Here is a 21,679-nt window from a genome sequence, read left to right as displayed (position 1 = left end):
AAAAGTAAAATAGTCACTATGCTTCAGGAGCTCACATTCTAATACCAGATACAATAAGACTGAATCACAAAATTTTAGAGTTTAAAATTATCTTAGTGGCCGTGTAGCCTAACACATACCCTGAAGGGAATCCCCAATATAACATAAATAACAAGTAGTCTTCCAGCTCGATAAGGGGGATTCACTGCCTTCCCACAACAGCCTGCTCCTCTTTTGGACAGCTGTCAGTTCTTCCTGATATTAAACATGGATTTGCCTCTGCAATTTCTACCCATTGCTCCTGCCCTCTGAGGAAAAATTAAACAAGTGTTGTCACTCTTCCATCTGACGACCCTTCAGTTACCTGATCACAGCTGTCATGTTTCCTCCCCCCAATCCACAGTCTTCTCTTTCTTCTCCAGGCTAATCATACCCAGTTCTGGTCTTCATATAACATGAACTCAAGACCCAGCCATCCTGGATGTCTTTCTCTGAACATTCTCCAGCTTATCAGTGACCTTCTTAAACTTTTTTTTTTTTTGTTTTGCCAGGCAGTGGGGTTAAATGACTTGCCCAGGGTCAATCAACTAGTGAGTGTTATATGTCTGAGGCTGGATTTGAACTTAGGTCCTCTTCACTCCAGGGCCAGTGCTGTATCCACTGCGCCACCTAGGCTGTCCCCTTCTTAAACTTTTAAGCCTAGAACTGAACACAGTGTTCTGGTAGAGGTCTGACCTGAGGAGAGTACAGAGTAATTATATAGCACTTCTTTATTGCTGGATATTACATTGAGTATTTTACTGCCACATCACATTGCTGGCTCATACTGAGCTTGCAGTTCACTAAACATCCCAGATTTTTTTCAAATTGCTGTCTAACCATACTTTCTTTGTCCTAAAATATGGAGTTGATTTTTTGAACCCAAGTATACTTTACATTTATCTCTGTAGAATTTCATCTTACTAGATTCAGCCCAATGCTTTAGCAGGTCAAGTTGTTTTTGGATCCTTCCCAGCTTTGTGTTACCTGTAAATTTGGTGAGTGTTCCATCTATGCCTTTATCTGAGTTATTGATAAAAGTGTTAGAGCCAAGCACAGATCCATAGGGCATTCCAATAGAGACCAGTACCAAGTTGACATTGAACCAAAAGACTGTTATTTGCGCCTAGCTATTCCATCAGTTCTGAATCTGTCTACTTGTATTATCATGTACTCCACATCTCTCCCTCTTTTCCATAAGAATAGTATTACATACTTTATCAAGTACTTTGCTAAAATATGGGTAACCCATGATGAAAACATTCCTCTGATCTCTCAATCACCAAGCATTTATTAAGTACCTACTATATGCCAGGCATTGTTCTTGGTACTGGGAATATGAAGGGAAGAAATGAAACTTCTTGTCCTGAAGGAAATTATATTCAATTAGGGGAGACAACATATACATATATGTCTACAAATTAAATACAAGGTAAATGGGGGAGGGGCACTAACATCTGTGGGAATCAGGAAGGTCTGTGTTTGAAAGTGTCGCTTGAGCAAAGTTGTGAAAGAAACAAGGGACTCTAGGAGGCCAAGGCAAGATGGGAGATACATTAGAGTCATAGTGGACAATGCAAAAGTATGGAAATGAGCAATGGAGTGTTGTGTACAAAGAACAACAAAGAAGCCATTTTGATCCAACTGTGAAGTGCAGAAGGCAGAGAGTGATGTATATTGTGGTTGGAAAAGTGGTATTGAGAGCAGGCTATGAAGAGGTTCAAAGCTAAGCAATCAAGTCAGCAAGCAAGACAGAGCATTCATTAAGTGCTTACTCTGTTCTAAGTGCTAGGAGTGACAACACAAGCAAGCAAAAAGAAAGACTGCCCCATGCTCCTAAAGACCTTCCATTCTATCAAGGGAAGACAGTACATGAAAGGGAGTTGAAGGGAGAGCTCTCAGAGAGGGAGACCAAAATGGAGACGTACAGAAGGAAGATGGATTTTGGGAGCGGTGGAAGGGGGAGGTAGATCCGGCTTTAGACGTAGAGAGTTTAACATAAGTCAGTCAATGAACAAGTATTTGTTAAGCCTCTACTATGTGCCAGGAGCTATTCTGAAATGCTTGTAGTTTGAAATGACCAGTGGAGTTCAGGAGAGAGACTGAGACTAGATTTACAGACTCGGGAGTCATCTACGTAGAGAGTGATAATTAAATACATGGGAGCTGATGAGATCACCAAATAATAGAAAGTAGAAAGAGAATAGGAGAGAACCCAGGACAGAGCCTTGGATTGCACCCATAGTTAAGTGGTGTTTAATGACCTTGTCAGAAATAGAAGATAAGGTTAGTCTGGCATGATAACGAAGCCATGCTGGGTTGTTTTTATTTTTCTCTTAATAATCACTGCTTCCCTTTCTAGATGTTCAGTAACTGTATCTTTAATAATATGTTTTTGAGTTTTCCCTGGAATTAAGACACTGGCCTATAGTTTGTAGATTCTACTGTCTTCCCTTTTTTAAAAATCAGGAAAATTGTCTTTCTTCAGTACTGTTGGTACCCTTACTGTTTTCCACAATCCTTCAGACATCATTGGCAATGATAATCCTATCTGCCAGTTCTTTTGGTATCCAAGGATGTCTTTCTTCATGGCCAGGTGACTTGAATTTATCAAGGGTAATTATATGGTCTTTTATTTTCACCTTACCTTGGATATCATGTCCTTGTTAGATATTTTTCTTTTATCATTTCTGCTCCAGAGGTCATTCATGGCAGGGAAAATGGAGCAAACACAGTTTTGCCTTCTCACTCTTCTGAGTTATCATTGACATATCCACCCTGAACCAGGGGTTCTTTCTCTGTTCCTCCTCTTTCCCTGGATATACCCTTTTAAAAATAAAACCATTTTTGTTGACCTTCACTTCCATTAACCAGCCTCAGCTCGTTGCTCGGTTACTTCTCGCATACATACCCTGAGAAGACAACAGACTTCTGCATTGTTGGTATGAGTTTGATAGACAGTTGCCTCAGTACACCTCAGCAAGTCATTCCCACTTCTTTCTCTGACCTTTAATTGTGTGAGCTCTTACCTGAAAGCTTCCATAGCTCCCTTATATCTTTCCTCAGGGGACAAGCAGGTGTTTTTTCCACAGAACATCCAGCTTCCTCCTTCTCTTCAGGAAGAGGCTCAAATGTGTAAAACATCCATTTCTGTGCTTTTGTGGCCTTTTTCATTTGTTTGTTTCCTCTTAGGAGAAGCAGCATGGAGTAGTGTATAGAGAGCTGGCTGCCTAAAAGTCAGAAAGACCTGAGCTCACGACTTGCCTCCGACACTTACTGGCTGTGGGACAGTGAGCAAGTCACTGAACCTCTCAGTGCCCTCAAAAACTCTCTAAAACCATAAGACACAGGAAAGGTGTCACCTTGCATGGGTAGAGAAAGTTTCTTCACCCAGAAATCCCTGGTACTGATACAATCACAAGTCTGTTTTCTCTTGGTTCCTTTAGAAAAACTGCACATGTGTATCAACAGAACTAAGAGCAAAAGAGATATTTTTCACACTTTGATCAGGATAGATAGGGGGATAGATCACTGTAATCCTAAAAGCCATGGATCATTAGTAGCCATGAGATCAGAATATTCATTCCAGAGCCCAGGGAGAGCCAAGAGAGCTGAGACACCCAGAAGGGAGGAGCACCGGGAGTAGGATTGAGGTAAGCTACTGGCATCACTGACATTCTCTTGTCTAGACATTACTCTTACCGAGTGCTCTCTCATCTTGATATATAGGTGTATACAAACCAATTCAACAAACATTTATTCCATTCTGGTTTGAGCAATACAAAGGCAATAATAAAATAGTCACTTGCCCTCAGGGAGCTTGCATTCTTGTTAGGGTTGACAGAAGCTCTTTAGTCCAATTTCTTCCCAGCAAAGGACTACTCTCTATTATATCCCTATTATAATTGTTGGTTCAGTACTTCTGGTGGCAGCGTGCCTCTTTTTTAATACTTCCAGCTCATGGGATAACTTATTCTAGTTTTTCTGTGGATAGATGGTACTGTCTTTAAGTCCCTGGAAGCTCTCAGTGTACTCAAGGGTATGAAAACATGCTGAGCAAATATAGCCTTTTACATCATTTCGCAAACAATTTTCCACGATAATAGAAATATATTTCATGTGATAGGAATGGGTTCCAGTAAAAAATGTTAATGTTAGTGCTATTTTCCCCTAAAATATTAAATATTATGTATGTATCAAAATGTTTACTATGCATGACAGGTTTCTTTTTTCAGTACAAAAATACTTATTTTCTTCTGTTTTCTGTAAAGTGACCCTTACCTTGCTATATCCTTAGGACATTCCATAATCCAAGATTCCCAGGACTAACATTTATGGGTTCTATCATATATTTCATGCCCCAAAGGATTTTTGTTGCCAAGTTAATTTGAAATTTTGATGTCCTAGAAAGTAATTTTTACACCATCCTCAGAAATAAAAGATTTTAATACTTTTAAGCCATAAGGGCCTGGAAAAAAGAATACTTGATGGTAACTTTGTAAATGATACCTGGTCACAATGATCAGCACTGAGATAATTGTCACCACTGACTTTTGCAAGTACCTTCATTATAAAATGGTGCTTGGAACCTCATGAAACTTTATAAACCCTATTTACAATGTGACCCTTCATGCAGACTAATGCCATGAGCTATTGCTATCTCTACAGAACAACTGATGGGACTCTGACATATTGACCTCTGAAGCAACTATTGTGTATAGTAATTCTGTCTTATCACAGCTATGAACAATATTGCTGATACAAATTAGAAATAGAGAAAATGCCCTGGCCACATTGCTAAAATGTATTTTCTCTAGCCCATGGTTTAATTATGTTTTTCCTCATTAATGGGTTTACTCTTTCCCTTTGGGAGAATTTTCTTGACATTCTCTATTAGCTTCCTTATCTCATTTCTTGTACCTTAGATCCACATGGGAAAAAAAAAACCCACAATGAAAATCTTTCTTCTTTCTAGTATTTCGAAGTCCTGTAGCTGGTAACCCTATCTCTGCCCTTATCCATTATTTTATCGTGTAGTAGTCAGTGCATGCCAAAAAAAAAATAATAATATTGAAATTTTTATTCAAAAAATACATACCTCAAAATAACATTTACTTTTCAGGAGATAGGGATGGATGGTCTCCAAAGTAGGGGTGTGAAAAATAGCTAGGCTTAGATAGGAAACTCCACCTATTCCTCTGGCCCCCATCTCAGAGACCAGACCTGGGCTCAGTTAAGTCCCATAGGTCCCATAAGTCCGTGAGATTTTGCTAGTGTTACCCAAGAAGTGCAAAATTAGTATGTTTTCCTCTTTTGTTCGCCTGTTCACGCCATACCAAGTCTTCATCCAGCATGGCTAAAAGATTCCAAAGATCTTTCAGCAAACAAGCATGGCTGCAGTCAATGGCCTTCTCACCAGCTCATCTTGCTTTTACTACTAATATGGAAGTCGATTCAATTTAGTGAGCACATTTATTAAGCACTTACTGTGTGCACAACTCTTTTAGTAGACCTTAAGGATCAAAACACCACCCTCCCCACATCACACTACCACCCCAAAAAATCTCTACCTCAAGGAATTTATATTCTACTGGACTGTTCTATGGATGATTCATCAAAGCCCAACAAATAAAGCACTAGAGTTATAGATCATGTTTTCATATATTCTACTGACATACTCTCACTTGCATGGCAGGATTTCTTTTTGTACTGGCCTCATTTCCTTCAGACCCTAACTCTTGATACCAAGGCCAGTTTTAATGACTGAATAGTTTCCTTATTTGTGTCAATTTGTCACTGAAGTTGTAGCCTCTTCTGTGCTGTCTTAGGGATTTTCTCTTTGTTTCTGGTACAGCGACTCGTCTTATAAAATCCTAGCATCATTGTTCAAGAACCCTAGACCTTTACCCACGAAGCCCAAAGGAGGGCAGCTTGTTTTCATGTCTCCTGTCTAATATGCCATGTATTCAGTGACATCAGATAGTTTAACTACACATTTGAGGCTGTGGGAAAATAAATCTTCAAAATGTTCTGGGAAACTATTTGCGCAACTATCACCCCTGCCTGGCCATGATGAGAATCTCAGACATATTTGTTATTCATTACTAATACCTTACCAGGAAATTTGGGCTCATTTTGGCTTTGGTTCCCTTAAAGGTAAACCTGATTCCATTAGAGTCAATGAAGTAAATTCAGTATTGCCAGTCGCTTCACTTTGCTATAACTGTACAGTTATTTCTTTTCCTTGGGTATGATTTTCCCCCTTTTAAGCAGAATTCTGACCATAACAATGTCACTTATTTACACCAAAAGGTGAATGACATATGTGGCTTAGTAATCTCCGTCTTAGAAATTTACCTGTTAAGATCTGGTTGTTTGCTTTCTGATCACAGTAAAGAAACACAAGCAATTCCTAAGGTAGAAAGACAGTGGGACTTACACACTATAAAAGCCAAATCAATATTTAGAGAGCCCCAGGCTACTGAGTCTGCTTGTTTTAACACTTTGTTATCAAAGTGAGTCTGTTTGGAGCTACTAGTGCTGGACTGAATTACAACAGGAATCGACCTCAAGTAGGACACCTGTTGCCATTCAGAGTGTACATATTTAAAAGGTAATTCATGAATTTAGGCTGGGATGGGGTGATAATAGTAATGGATGATGATGATAATAGCTAGCATTTATATAGTGCCTACTGTGTGCCAGACATTTTACTAAGCATTTATTCCTCATAGTGACCCTAGGAGGTAGGTGCTATTATTATCCCCATTTTACAAGTGAGGAAATTGAGGCAAACTCTACCACCTAGCAGCCACTATGATAAATTATCTCTGCCCTTGAACTATCTTGGTACAGGTGTACAGATAATTACTCCAGCCCATAGTGAACCATTGCTCTCTATCTGATCATGGCTCAAAGCACTTATTGTCAGTACTGTTCATCTGATCATTAGTCACATACTGTCATGCAGCATCTCTTATATTATTGTGTGTTATTTTTTACTCTTTTATTACTCTTTATCTTTTGAGGGAGTTATGCCTTATTTCCCCAATAAGATTATAAGCCCCTTGAGGGGAAAGGATTGTTTCTCATAATTTCTCGTCTATCTCACATCCCTAGCACATAGTATGTGCTCAGTAAACATTTGCAGCATAGTACAGTGGAAAGAAGGCCTGAGTTCAAATCCTACCTCTGATGCTTACTACTTGGGTGACCCCTGAGTAAATCATATGGCCTTCCGTGGGCCTCAGTTTTCCTCAGCTGTTAGACAAAGAGGCTGGACTTGTTGGTCATTGAGGTTTCCTTCATCTCTGGTTCTATGACGCTTTTTGCTAATCTACTGAAGTATAACTATGACAAGGTTAAACTTATATTGGGGAAAACCCTGTGATAGCCTCAGTTGTGTTTCAACATGAATGACCCAATTTATTTTGCCATGGATTTGAAAGACTGTCTACAAAAGCCCATCACTCCTCAGTGTGGGGAAGGGCCTATGTGCCAGGCACTGTTCTAAGCACTTTTACAAATATTATCTCCTTTGATCATACAAGAGATCCAGGAGGTAGGTGCCATTATTATCTCCATCTTACGGTTGAAGAAACTGAAGCAGACAGAGGTTAAGTGACTTGCCCATAGTTACACATCTGGTAAGTGTCTGAAGTCTGATTTGAACCCAGTACTTCCTGACTCCAGCCCCAGCTCTCTGTCCACTGTGCCATCTGCTAACTTGAAAGCACCAGTGTTCTTTCAGGCTTTGCATGTTGTTATCTATGCAACAGTCATTATCAGACTTATCTTCAAGTTGACCTCCTTCCCCAGCCTACTCAGGCAAATGGTTTGAAAAGCTGTATCACTGATTTGGGACTCAGAAATGTGCTATGAGTGGACACTCTTAACACCCATAATGCTATTAGCATCAACCTATCTCTCCTTGGGGTCATGTGAAATTTTCTCCAGCTCTTGGCAGCTCTGTAGCACTGGAAGCAAAAGCCTGGGATTCTTCGCTTTGTTTCCTTTTGACAACCCAAACCTAGCCTGTCTAGTGAGTGTGCCTTTACTTCATGAATCTCAGTCTGCTTTTTTAGACTACTTGTTTTTGGGGGTTTTTTGGGGTTTTTTTGTTATTTTTTTTAAATTAGTGGGAATGTAAAGGGAATGGAAGGGTTTGGGGTTTTTTGTTTTGGTTTTAATTAAATTTTATTTTTTAATTAGCAAAAATAGGATTTTTCTACCTCCTACTCCACCACCATTGAGAAAGAAAGAATGAAAGGAAGGAAGAGAAAAGCCCTTTTAACAAATTTTCATAGTCAAAACAAATTACTACATTGGTCAAATCCAAAAATATATGTCTCATTCTGCACTGAGTCCCCCAAGGAGATGCAAGAAAGAGTAAAAGGATGCATATGTGCAAAAATACTTGTAATGACTCTTTTGTAGTAGCAAAGAACTGGAAACTAAAGGGATGCCCATCAATTTGGGAACAGCTAAACAAATTTTGTTATATGAATGTAATGGAATACTGTTGTGCCATGAAAAGTAATGAAAGGGACAGTTTCATTGAAACCTAAAAGACGTATGTGAATTGAAACAGAAGGGTTCTGAAAAATTTGGTGAGCTTTGAATTTCATACTAAATTTAAACCAGAAAAACGTGGCATTCAAAAAAGAAAGACTTAGCACAAAGTATAAATACATGAGAATTTGTTTTCTCCGTGGCACCAAATGGTGGGATACCATTACATATTTTCTTAAGCTCAAAGTGACTGAGAAATGACCTGCAGAAACGGGGGGAGGTATTTATTTGTTAGGAGGTAGATTATTCCTTCATTCTTCCCTTTCTTCCTCTTCCTTAATAATGGCTTGCCATGGAGAAGTTGAGGGGCAGTGTAGTATGGTGGAGAGGGGTTCTGACTTACTGCATTTGGAGCCAGAAAACCTGGATTCAAGTCCTGGCTGGGCCACTTCCCTGTATGACTTTGGCAAAATTATTTAACCTCTCTGGGTCTCAGTTTCCCCCTCTGTAAAATGAAATGTTTAGAGTAGATGGCCTTTTGAACTTCTTTTGATCCATAAGATAATGGGCCTCATGACATTTCAGTCACATGCCCCCAAATCCTTCTGTCCTTAACGTTTACACCCTCTTACTGTCTTTTGTTAACTCTTTCTAAAAAGTTCCTTGCTCATTAGAAGGTTTTTAATTCCACTTCTGAGTCGGCATTTTAAAAATGTAGCAGGTGCCATGTCTGCTACATCTATTATTAGTGCAAAAAAAAGTATTAGATGAGAAGTGTAGTTTTGTAAACAAGCAATGCCTGTGTTTTAATACTCCTGTTAGGAGAGCTAGACTAATGACTAATGATGACTAATACCTTCCTTACTTAAAGGCTGCCTTACAGCATTTAAAATATTAGAGCTAGGAAGTGTTGCCAGGCAGGTTTTGGCTAGTGGTATACCCTAATCTCTATAATAACAAGCCCTATTGTCATGGGATCATGTGAAATCAAATATTCTGATTAGTGTGTTGCATTGAATTCTGTGTCAGTGCAAGTTCACCTAAAAGAACATCCTATTTCCATTTTCTCTGCAGTCCATCCTCCTGGTGTATCTGTCAGATCACTACTAGTGTCATTCATTATGCATCCCATAGTAGCATATGCCATTGGGTGGGAATATTTATGTCATACTTTCCCACATCTCTTACACAATTAGCAGTGCTTGTCAGGGCCTGAGACGATGGCTGCTCTTGCACTACGTAATGAGGATAGTGATAGTGACCCGTCTATTGGCGGTTCTTGTCCATCTCCACCAGGAGGAAATAGGCCTCAGGCAGCAAACACCCTTTTTAAGTTTTCAAGTCATTTGTGGGTATGAGCGTGTCTACCAGCAAGCTGTGCACAAACAGTGTGTTTCCAATGGGTTTAATTTAATGGATGAGCAGAAAACATGGCAATTAGGCTTAACCACTGAAGAGCTAACGGGAAAATAGGCAGCTACATGCTGAAGTAGCAGCTAATAAGAAAGAAAGGTATATGTGAGGTAGCAGGGCCTTCAGAAGTTTCAGCTAATGCAACCCTAAATGCCACCTAGGTCTTCCTATTCACAGCATTCTCTGACGGTCACTAGCTCGTTTTTAATTCAGGGCATTGTAATCATCTTTGTTATTATGATCATCGTCATTACTGTTAACGATTGTTGATAATAATGATGATAATGATAGAATCAGAGAGAGACAGCTCCAACTAGTAACTTTAATGAATAACCAACATACTAAGGGAAATGCTGGTTTATATTCCTTTTCTTTTTTAAAACTAAGTATAAAAAAAAATTTTCAAATTCTACATACTTGTTGTTTTCCAAGAGTTAAATTTTTCCACATTTGGGATTTATAGGGGGAAGAAATAATGTGTTCCTTGTTTAAAATGTACCTACAAATGTTGCCATTCATGTGAGAGCTCTCCAAAAAAACCGACCTTTTGGGACAGGAAGAGAATTTTAAATTTGCAAGGAACTTTCATTAGTGTAAACACAAGACCCATTATCATTTTGATTGGGCACCAGACCTGGGTGCTTCTCAGTTCTGTCTGCTACATGATGAAGTACAGAAGTGGCGTGCGGGAGACAGCATTAATTACTGGAGGCAGCATCATTGCTGACCTGATACAAGATTAACTGCTACTTTGAAGCCTTTATTCCCCAGACACTAGAGCTGTCTGGTTATCTCACTTCACTTGAAGGACCCAGGACAATAGCAGTGCTGATGGTAATGCTGGCAATTTCCCTGTTTGTTTTGCAGGTCACTGCTCGGGGGTTTGGTCCATTGTTACAGTTTGCCTACACTGCGGAGCTGTTACTCAGTAGAGAGAACATCCAGGAGGTCATCCGCTGTGCAGAGTTCCTGCGCATGCACAACCTGGAGGATTCCTGCTTCAGTTTCCTGCAGACCCAGCTCCTAAACAACGAGGATGGCCTGTTCCTGTGCAAAAAAGATACCTCTTGCCAACGCATGCATGGCGACATGGAGAACTCGGAAGGCGAGGAGGAGGAGGAAACAATGGAGTCAGAAACCTCCAAGATATCGTGTCCCAAGGAGCGGGTGCATCCAGAACCCCTTGGCTTCGAGTCTGCAGCCCCAGTAGCAGAGAAGGAAGAAGGCGTGCTACCTGACTCCGACGTGCCAAGGGACGATGGCAGGGGCAGTCTGGACAAGGATACGCTAACACGGTACCCCAGATATAAGAAATACCAGCTTGCTTGTACCAAGAATGTTGTCTACAACACATCGCACATCAGTACCTCAGGTTTTGCAAGCGCACTCAGTGAAGAGAACCCTGGCAACTGCCTCCAGGCGGGGCTGGCCATGGGGCAGATTAAAAGTGAACCTCACAGTGAAGAGAATGACGAGGAAAGCATCACACTTTGCCTGTCCGGAGAGGAGCCCGATGTCAGGGACAAAGAGGGGGATGTCGAGATGGAAAGGAAACAGCCTAGCCCCATCCCCACCCCTGTGGCCACCACCTCTGCTGCTGCTGCTGCAGCCACCGCTGCTACCCCCTCGGCTGTCTGCGTGGACAGATCTAAAAGCGGCTCCTCTCCTTCCTGTTTAGGGTCCCTCTTCAACAGAACAAAAAGTGCAGAGTTGTCGGGCTTGCCCAGTACTTCCCAACAGCACTTTGCCAGGAGTCCAGCTTGCCCTTTGGACAAGGGGACAACTCAGGGTGACCATAAAACTGACTACAGCCCTTTCACAGGGAGTTATGGACAGTCCCATGCCAGTCAGAAAGATGCTTCCAGTGTCGCAGTGGGGTCTCCTCTCAAGGGGCCCGGGCTTGAAACTCTGTGTAAGCAAGAAGGTGAGCTGGACAGGCGGAGTGTGATCTTCTCTTCCAGCGCCTGCGACCAAGGGAACACTTCAGTGCATTTGTATTCTGGCATCACCAGTTTGGACAAAGACCTCTCTGAGCCCGTGCCAAAGGGTCTTTGGGCAGGAGCTAGCCAGGCCCTCCCTAGCTCACAGACCTATTCCCACAGTGGACTAATAGCTGACCACTTGCCAGGAAGGATGCGGCCTAATACCAGCTGCCCGGTGCCAATTAAAGTTTGCCCTCGCTCTCCCCCCTTGGAGACCAGGACCAGGACCTCTAGCTCCTGCTCCTCCTACTCCTACGCAGAAGATGGGAGTGGTGGTTCTCCCTGTAGCCTCCCTCTCTGTGAATTCTCCTCCTCTCCCTGTTCCCAGGGAGCTCGATTCCTTGCCACTGATCATCAGGAGCCAGGCCTGATGGGAGATGGAATGTACAACCAAGTCCGACCCCAAATTAAATGTGAGCAGTCCTATGGAACCAACTCAAGTGATGAGTCTGGATCGTTCTCTGAAGCAGACAGTGAGTCATGTCCTGTGCAAGACAGGGGCCACGAGGTAGGGAGTTAAGATAAGTACAAGTGTGTAACCCATGTAACTGACCCGTTATTGGGCTGCCATAGCTCCCTAGGGCTTACCCCTCTCTCCCTCTTGCCCGGTTTGTCTTACTACCAGGGGCAGAAGGTTCTAAGGTGGTTGGGATATATCTCCTTCCCCATCTCCAGAAGCTCTGTGGTTTGAGATTGAACCTAGTTTGTTTGAATTGTTGTTTAAATTTTAATAGCCCACAAACAGCATGGCACAGTGGAAGGAGTGTTGGATTTGGAAGCCTGCTAATTACAATATATATAACCTTGAGCAGGTCCCTTTCCCTCTCTTGGCCTTCAGTTTCTTTCATCTTTAAAATGAAAGGGTTGGACAGGATGACTGGCTCTAAAACTAGGATCCTAAGCGCCCAGAGTGGGCGTGAAGGATGACCTGGGTCACTTCCCAGAAGCTCTACTAGCAGAGCATACACATTGAAAGGTCCTACCAAACTAAAAAAGGTCTTAAAAAATGGCTGCTATATGTCCGTCCTGCAGAGACCAGCTTAGCTAAGTCCAGGGGCTCTTTGCTGGAAGGTTAGTCACCAGGTGATGAATTTTCATAGCCACAACCTTCTGTCCCATAAGGCTTGGAAGGGAATTGTGATTTGAACTGGTAGAGGAACCAATGAACTCTCAGAAGCGTTAAAGTCACAAATATCCAACAAGTGCAGTCAAATATGGGGGAGCTGGTGGTGCAGTGGATAGAGCACCAGCCCCGGGTTCAAGAGGACCTGAGTTCAAATCCGGCCTCAGACACATAACACTTACTATCTGTATGACCCTGGGCAAGTCACTTAACCCCAATTGCCTCACCAAAAAAAAAAAAAAGTATAGTCAAATAGCGTAATGGTAAAAGCAAATCTATCTAGAGTTCCCTGAGATAGTTTTTAAGCCTTTTTTCCCAGTGCTTAGCACAGTTCCTGGCACATAGTAGGCACTTAATAAATGTTTATTGATTGAGTTTTCAAATGTCACCTTTCTCCCTGCTTTCTTTCTCACCACTAAGAGACTTGAGCCTTATTAGTCTAACCCTGGCAGTAGCTTTCTTGCCTTTTAGGGAAAGAACTAGCCTTACCTAAACTAAGGAAAAGGGAGGGAGACCTAGGTAGTCCTGATTAACCTACCACAGCCCCATAATCTTTCAACAGCTGGGTTATATAAGTTCCTCCACCCCCAGTCTAAAGAAAAGTATGGGTCCTCTTTCAAGAAGGAATATTTATTCATTTTAGGTCATTTAGTTTGCTTTTTTTTAAAATAAAGATTGATTAAAACTAGGAGTTGTTCAGAGGGGGTGGAGGGCTGGGGAGGGGGGAGACCAGACCTGTGATTTCATTAGTTTAGGAAATTACCTAGAGTAATAAAATTCCCTCTATCTGTATAGATCAGCATCTACTCTGCAATTTATAGGCTTAGAGAGTTGCCTGGGGCACTGAAAAGTTGAGTGACTTGGCCGGGATCACACAACTAGCTTGTGGAAGAGACAGAACTTGAACCTAGGCCTTCCTGAATCCAAGGCTGACTCTCTAGCCATGTCTGCCTCTTGATATCCAAACAAGCAGAGTGGTTAAACGGAGAGCACATTGGAGTTGGGGTAAAAGGATGTTGGTTTGATCCTCGGTCTTTCTGACTCCAAGTTCAGTTCTCTATCCACTAATCCACAGCTGCTTCTTAATATCCATGACATGGATAAATTTATCACCGTTAAACAAGAGTGGTTTTCAGGTCTTCTTTATGCTGTCCTTATAAACAGAAGACCCTGGAGCTGGGCTTAAAGGTTCCTTAGTCTCTTTTACGCTATCCCTACTTTGATCCCATTTCCCAAGGTGACACCAGAAACACACAGTCAGTCAAACAGAACGTTGTGGGAGGGAGAGATCACTTAATATGCCCTCTATAAATTATAGGAAATGAGGTTTAATGGGTAGTGGAATTGAGCTCTTGGTTTTCATCCAACACTGAAATTGAAATGCTTATACTCGGAAGAGATTCAATTTCTCAATGTGATAGGTGATGAGGTTGGGGTCAAGACCAGATACCTCATAGAGGTAAGAGGACTGAGGAAGCGGAAGAATAAGAACCCCATGTTTTTCCACTCTGATGAATCTGCTAAGAAGGTCATAGGAAAATGCTTAGATGATCTCGGTTGTTTTGCTGATTGGCACTGAAGTGAATACAGGCGAGTCCAGCTACCTCCTGGGCTTCATATCTGCCTTAGAACCAGTGGGTGGGTCTTGTCCTCAGCTGTCAATTGGAAGAATGTAGAAACAATGAGATGTTCACATTTGTGCCAGTTGGGGTAGAGAGATAGAACAGATGCTGAATTTGGAATCTGAGGACCTGAGTTTGAATTCCACCTCTGACACTTACTATCTCTGTTACCTTGGACCTCTCATGGCCTCAGTTTCCTCCTCTGAAAAATGAGGTTGTTGGACTAAAACTCTAAATCTGTAGGCTTATGATCCCTTAGAGTTCATAGACTACCTCTGGATCTTGAAGGTATAGGTCACAGGGCTGGGGAAGATTAATTTAACCAGAGAACTGAAATTCCATTAAGTTGGGGGGAGGGGGCAGGGACAGAATGTCTTTTCAGAAAGCCTCGTGAGGTTGAGTCATTCAACCAATATGAAGTCTACAAGAAGAACATAAAGTTTATAGCTTGATCTGGGATTTTGAAAATCAATCTCCTGCAGTCACCTGCTTTTTTAAAAGGCACCTTTGCCCATAGTCATCTGCTACCTGCATTGCTTTCTAGTTTTCTGCCCCTTTGCCCCTATAAAACAAAAGCAGGAAATTATTTTAAGTTTTTTATCATTTCAATTTTATTTAATAATAAATTAATTAATAATTGTAATGCTCACAAAAAATTTTAATTATTTTAAAGGGTATTGAAAAATTATTAACAATAAGTTAGCTGAATAAATAGGAAAGGAAATAAGGAGAATCTTTCCCAGCTGAATATATCAGGGTCACTTGGAGTATATATCTTTGTACATAGTAAGCATTTAGTAAATGCTTTATCATCCATCCATACTCGAGTCAGTCCACAATTAAGTGTGACATTGACCTTGAACGAATGGAGGTTTTATGAAACAGGTCAAGTGTTTCTTTCCCTCTCTCTCTCTTCAGTCTCTTTCTTTCTGGGTCTGATAGAGCTTCTGTTTTATTTTGTGAAACTGTTGACTTAATGTGCAGTTTATCAACATAATGATTTGGGGGACCCCAGCGTAAGGAAGGTGTGATTTACTGTAGAAGAGTAGGACACATTAAGAAAAAGGCAAACAGCTTTTCATTTCCTTTCTTTTCCTTCCTTAAGAAAGTTATGCTGGAAAGAAAAAGTTATTCTAAACAGGTTGTGTTTTTATGGTGGCTACCGACAAGAATGGGGATGTTTCCTCTGTTCAGCTGCTTTAAAATATAGCAACAGCAATAGAACTAGACATATTGAATTTTTTAAGAAGTAATGATTAGTCAAGCTGTAATAATAATCTGAAATAGCTCCTCCTCTTTTTCAATATCTTGCTTTAGAATATCATTTGTTTATACTTTCCAAAAATTTTTTTAATTTATAAATAATGAAAAGAGAAATCTTCCAGTCAGCTGGGCCACTTATAAACCATATTTGCCTTGACACAATGATGCTGCCAATACCTGTGCATTTTTTTAGCATCGTGATTTATTGATCAATAACCAATCTTAAATTTGAAAGTTTCACATTAGGATAACCTTTTTTGTCCAGACATTTAATTTAATCATGGAATGAATTCAGCCCAGTCCTAGAGAGAAGGCTCATTTAGACATCCAGTTAACAAAGCTATCATAAAGGCATAGGTCCTTTAAATCTGAAGATGTTTGTGAGGGCTTTTTTCATTAGTTCTGTGACTTTTTCCTTAGTTAATATTTTTCAGAGAGAGAGAGAGAGAGAGAGAGAGAGAAGCTGAACTCCAGAGCTGTTTAACATTAAAATGAGCAGATTTATCTTGACAACCAAAATTAATGAATAAGACTTGAAATGCTACAGGAAAAAGATGGGTTCTCAGGTAATCCCAACACACAAAATGCTGACTTCCCAAGCTCTTGTTTTATACTTAGTTGAATTAGGTGGGCATGTATATTGTATACATGTATATGTATATATGTATGAGTATACACATACACACACACACACATACATTGATATCTATGTATATATACAACAACACTTGAGGGAGTTATGATTTCATCTGAATGTATACTCCCCCTACTGACCCAGAATACAACCCTCCTTTAATTCATTAGATAAATTGAAATTGCCAAAATATCCATGCCCCTGCCACCAAACTCCTCTCAACTTAACTAGGATGAGGGACAGCTAGGTGGCACAATGGATGGCTAGAGTTAGCAGGACCTGAGTTCAAATCCAGCCTCAGACACTTGACACTTAACTAGCTGTGTGACCTTGGGCAAGTCACTTAACCCCATTGCCTACCAAAAAAAAAAAAACTTAACTAGGATGATCCTCAGAAAACAGATATACATATATATATATGGATATATTTTTATTATATCTGTGACTAATCTGCTATTTAAAAAGAAAAGGTATCCTTAGCTATATATATTTCTAGCTGGCATTATATTTTTACACTATGTAGACCCTGTTCAGATGAAGATTTCTTAGTTTCTGCAGTACTAAAGCATGCTACATGAAGGAGAAAAGAAACACCATGAGGAGTAGGGTTAGGAATACTCCTTGGGAATGATAATATTAACATTACATCTAAATGGAACCATTAGTTTTTTAAAGCACTTTCACATATATTTTTCCATTTTATCTTCAGAAGAACTCTATCAGGTAGCCAAGGCAGGTAAGAAATGCAATTAAATTTATCTACCTATCTATTTATTTATGAGGCATAAGGAGGATGTGTGACTTACCTAAGGTCACACAGTTAATTGGTGGCAGAACCAGAGCAGAAACACAGATGTCTTAACCCCAGCCCATTGCATTCATTCCCTTTACACAGAGGGCACTATAGACGTATTTTGGTAAATCACCTACATGAGCAACATTTGGGGGAGAGAAGAGAGCAGTGAAGAAGCAAGAAAAGTGTTTGCAAGAGAGCATTGCCATGCCCTTCTCCCTGTAGAAGCTACCTAGCCCTACAACTCTTATTTCAGCACAGGGACTGTGATCCTCTGTCAGATGGGGATAATAATACCCTTCCTGCCTACTTCACAGGGTTTTGTAAGGATCAAATGAGAGTATAGATGTGAACGAAAGTGCTTTGAAAAGTTAAAGGCACCATCTAGATATATGAGGGCAGTATCCTTCCATCCCGACCTTTCCCTTTCATGTGAGCTCTTAGTCAAACATCTGAACTGGTATTTGTGTCTGTTTTTTGTTTGTTTGTTTTTTATTTTATTTTTTAGGAATGAAAAAATTTCCCAAATTAGCATTCCACTATGTAATTTTTTAATGGAAAAGTCATTTTTTTTTGGCATTGTCCAAAGATTATAGTTATGCCCTAGTCTCCCATTAAATCCAGATGGGCTGTGTATAGCATGTAGGTAAAATGGACCCTAGGAAGGGGAGGTTGTTGGAAGGACATCAGGCTTTGCAAACCTTTAAGTGTTACATGAATATTAGCTGTTGTTGTTGTTTCTTTTTCCTTCATACACAAGCCTCCTGACACTGTTAAGAAAAAAAAAACAAGGCCCTTTTTTTTATGAGGTTCAATGAATGGCATATTTAGAGGACAAAACAGATGTAAGGACCCAAGAGCTCCAAGGGCATCCCAGACTAGGAGCTGGGTGTCTCTTTGGTATCAGATAATTCAAGAACAATGGTATGGTGCTAGTGTTAGCTCTAAAAAGACTGTGCCAGCAGCCCCCAGCAGCTTTCAGATGCCCAGCAGCTGATCTCTTTTGGGTCAGGAAGGAGAGCAAGTATCCCGACTTCCCCAACCCCTTTCCCTGGGATCCTGCTGTCTACTTAGCACACAGGGATGCCACTTTGATTTTCATATTTCAAAGTTCCCATCTTGTCCCTAGCAACTGGGAGCCAGAGTGAACCAAGTGGATTGCCAGCCGCCATTCACTCTTAATCTCTTGAGAGCAAAAGCCCCCAGAGTATCTAGTGGCCTTGAAATCTTTCCCCTCCTTTGTCAGCTTGGATCCAATGGCTTGAGCTATTCCTCAGATCCATTCCATGCTTTGTTCTCCCAAGCAAAAAGAGGTGTCAGTCCCTTGTCAGGGCAGGGCCATAGCCAGCAGCAATGAGTGATGCAAGCTGTGACGTTCGCTAATGACGCTGGAAAGAATGAGCAGGCTCGGTGAGGCCTTTCCCTTGCTGAGTCAGGGACTGCCCCAGCCTGTCTGGGACTCCACTGAAATCCAGAGCATTGCACAGGTCTTGTATGCAGCAATGCTGATGCTAATACAAGAATGAACACCCACAAACCAGAAACACGGTTTATTTTATATGCAGCTTGTTTATCTGATGGTATATTTGGATTGGTGGTGTATAATGGGAAGAGATGTGGTAATACCAGGCTGTTCAGGAGTGTGTGGCGTTAAGTGGATTGCAGTATTTATAATGTGTAGTGAGTTAAAATCTGAGCCACTGCTGTGATATAAAAGCCAGGAAAGAGTAAATGTGTGAAGAGACAGTAAATAAGATGTTGAGTCCTTTCATGAGTCCATGGTATAATAATGCACAGAAAAGGGGTGGGGGAAGAAACAGAAACATTGTACTTGTCTTGAATTTTGCCTAAAATTAGCAACGTTATTTGGGGAGTTTTTGCAGCCACTTCTGAGGGTTGTAGGAGTGTGTGTGTGTGTGTGTGTGTGTGTGTGTGTGTGTAAAAGCCACAAGTGCACTTCACCCCAGATCCCCCAAGAGGACAAAAGGATTAGGTGGCTATTTCTACTCTGAAAGAAAGGCCTCTTCGTGCCTGCAATGTAATACATTCAGGGGCCAAAAAAGCAGTAGATCTGGAGGCAGTATCAAGAATACCTTAGGAATGTTTCATTTGTTTACTGTAACATCTTTCTATCTCAAAAGGGAAGATACCTTTTGAACAAACACTAGAAATATATTTTCATGTGGGAAAATCTAGTTGAGTTGAGTCTCCTTCCCTCCCATCCCTTTTGAAACCCAAGCTAATACCACAGCAGCTACGTTGTGGGTGGATAGTGACTTCTCTTTTACAACCTTTCAGAGCAAGAGCTCTGCTCTCAGGCCCCCAGCCTGTTTCTCCAGTTTTTGAGAGCCAGTGTCTAACTGTTTCCAAATACTTTGTTGGTCCCTGGTATTTGCCCCTCCTGACTTTTCCCCACGTCATGAGCTGCAGGTACATTTCTTTCCTGAAAATAAAGGCTCTTTAGAACAAAATCAAAATTGCTTTACTGTCACTTTTTTTAAGGAGCTAAAACCTAACACTCACATTGCAAAGGGTTCCTCTTCCAAACCCTATTTTGAAACATGAGTGCCTCTCCCAGAACTCTGGACTTCAGGCACAATCTGGGATCTGAGTGTGCCATGTTTGTTGTCCAAAGGGTCTGAAGGGGAAATCAAACATTCTTTGATATCTTGATAACACCCAGGGATAAGGTCACTCTAAGTATATGTAACGAGCCTTTTGTTCTGCCAACCCTTAGTTAGCCATGAGAGCTGCACCGAACAACACTGGGATGACACATCCCATTATTATTATGTTTTCTCAGGGCCAGAATTTCACAGGTGGCAACAGGACAAAGTTTACCATATAGTAGATATGTCAGCCGATGCTTTGGAAACCTTCACCCAGTGCCTGGCCCTAAAAACCTTCAGATCCTAGCTGTGATATAAATTGACAAAGAAATTACACACAGGGAAGGAAAAATCAAGTGATCACTTTGGGCCCAAGGATTAACAAGCTCTAGTATCAGTGTAGAGGTGGAAAGGAACAAAGAAAGTAGGTCTTAGTTTAGAGATAATGGCTGCTTAAACAGCCCTCCAGATGTGATACTTCAGCCTCTGAATACCAAGGAGGAGTGGGTTTCTCTTTCAGGAATCTCGTTTGGGAAATCCAGGTAAATCCATGTTCTATGACAGTTGATAGGAGCCTTAGCCCATTTGTTCAGGAAGGAGTCTGTAGCTGGAGGGAAGTTTGGGTGTTTAGTGCCATCTACTGGGTAATTCAGGCCTAACAAATTCTAAAATGAGGATTCAGATTCCAGTATGTTTGCTTCTTGGCCTATGAGTGTAGGGCTTTCATTTCCCTAAGGAACAAGATAAGCCAGCAGGTCCCGTTGGCTTAACAGAGAGAAAATGCACAGTCAACAAATACCCTAGAAAGTTTTAATAGCATGAACTCTTTCTAAGAGGACAGGGAGCCTGTTTTGAATGATGTCTAAGATCATAACACATAGCAGGTGTTGGGTTTGGGATGGGGGTGGAAGAGGGAGAAGAGCCCCTACCTATGATTTAATTAACATAAGGAATTCAGAGTGTGGACATTTCCTCCACTCATACAGATCAATAAGTCATTTGTCACTTGTTCCTTCTAGTGACATAGAAGACCACTAGGCCTTACTATTTGGTAGGGGAAAGGAATAAGCATTTATATAGTGTCTCCCATGTGCGAAGCCCTGTGCTAAGCATTTTTTACAAATATTATCTCATTTCATCCTCACAACAGCCCTGGGAGGTAGGTGCTGTTATTATCCCTATGTTACAGTTGAGGAAACTGAAACAAACAGGTTAAGTGTGTCTTGATAGAAAATGTCTGAGGCCAGATTCAAACTCAGATCTTCCTTACTCCAGGTCCAGAGCTCTTTCTATGCTATTAAAACTCTCTAGGGTATTTGCTGACTGTGCATTTTCTCTATCCATGTGCCACAGCTGTCTCTATGCCCTTCAGTCCCCTGGCACCGTCATCCAACCTGCTTATGTAACCTAAGACCCGTTGGGCCTTGGCATCTGCCCGGTCACTGAACCCTTATGCCTTTCGACCTCTGCATCAGCCTTGCCGCTGAACTCTGTTTTATGTGTTATCTTCCCATTTAGAGAGTGAGATCCTCGAGTACAGGGACTCTTTATTTTTTTCTCTTTGTAACCTCAGTGCTTAGTGCTGTTCTTGGCACATAGTGTTTAATAAATGCTTTTTCTTTCATTCCATCTACTCCACCAAGCTGCCTCTTATCATGGGGGGGTTAGTAAGTATTAAATAGTCGCAGTTAGTTTTCAGAGTCGAATCCTT

General features: G+C 41.1%; 1 protein-coding gene across 4 annotated transcripts in view; it reads left to right on the top strand.

Moving 5' to 3' along the window:
* BACH2 (BTB domain and CNC homolog 2) overlaps positions 1 to 21,679 on the top strand; it is a 407,704-nt gene that overhangs the window by 376,834 nt on the left and 9,191 nt on the right. For all 4 annotated transcript variants that reach the window (XM_027856822.1, XM_027856841.1, XM_027856832.1 and 1 more), the window contains one exon: positions 10,810 to 12,432. In XM_027856822.1, the coding sequence (XP_027712623.1) occupies positions 10,810 to 12,432 (1,623 nt within the window). The remainder of the gene's footprint in view (positions 1 to 10,809; positions 12,433 to 21,679) is intronic.

This window comes from Vombatus ursinus, unplaced genomic scaffold (genome assembly GCF_900497805.2).
Source record: "Vombatus ursinus unplaced genomic scaffold, bare-nosed wombat genome assembly UNPS02000582.1, whole genome shotgun sequence".
Lineage (NCBI taxonomy): Eukaryota > Metazoa > Chordata > Mammalia > Diprotodontia > Vombatidae > Vombatus > Vombatus ursinus.
The sequence above is the reverse complement of the archived record's forward strand: the minus strand, read 5'-3'. Positions and strand labels throughout refer to the sequence as shown.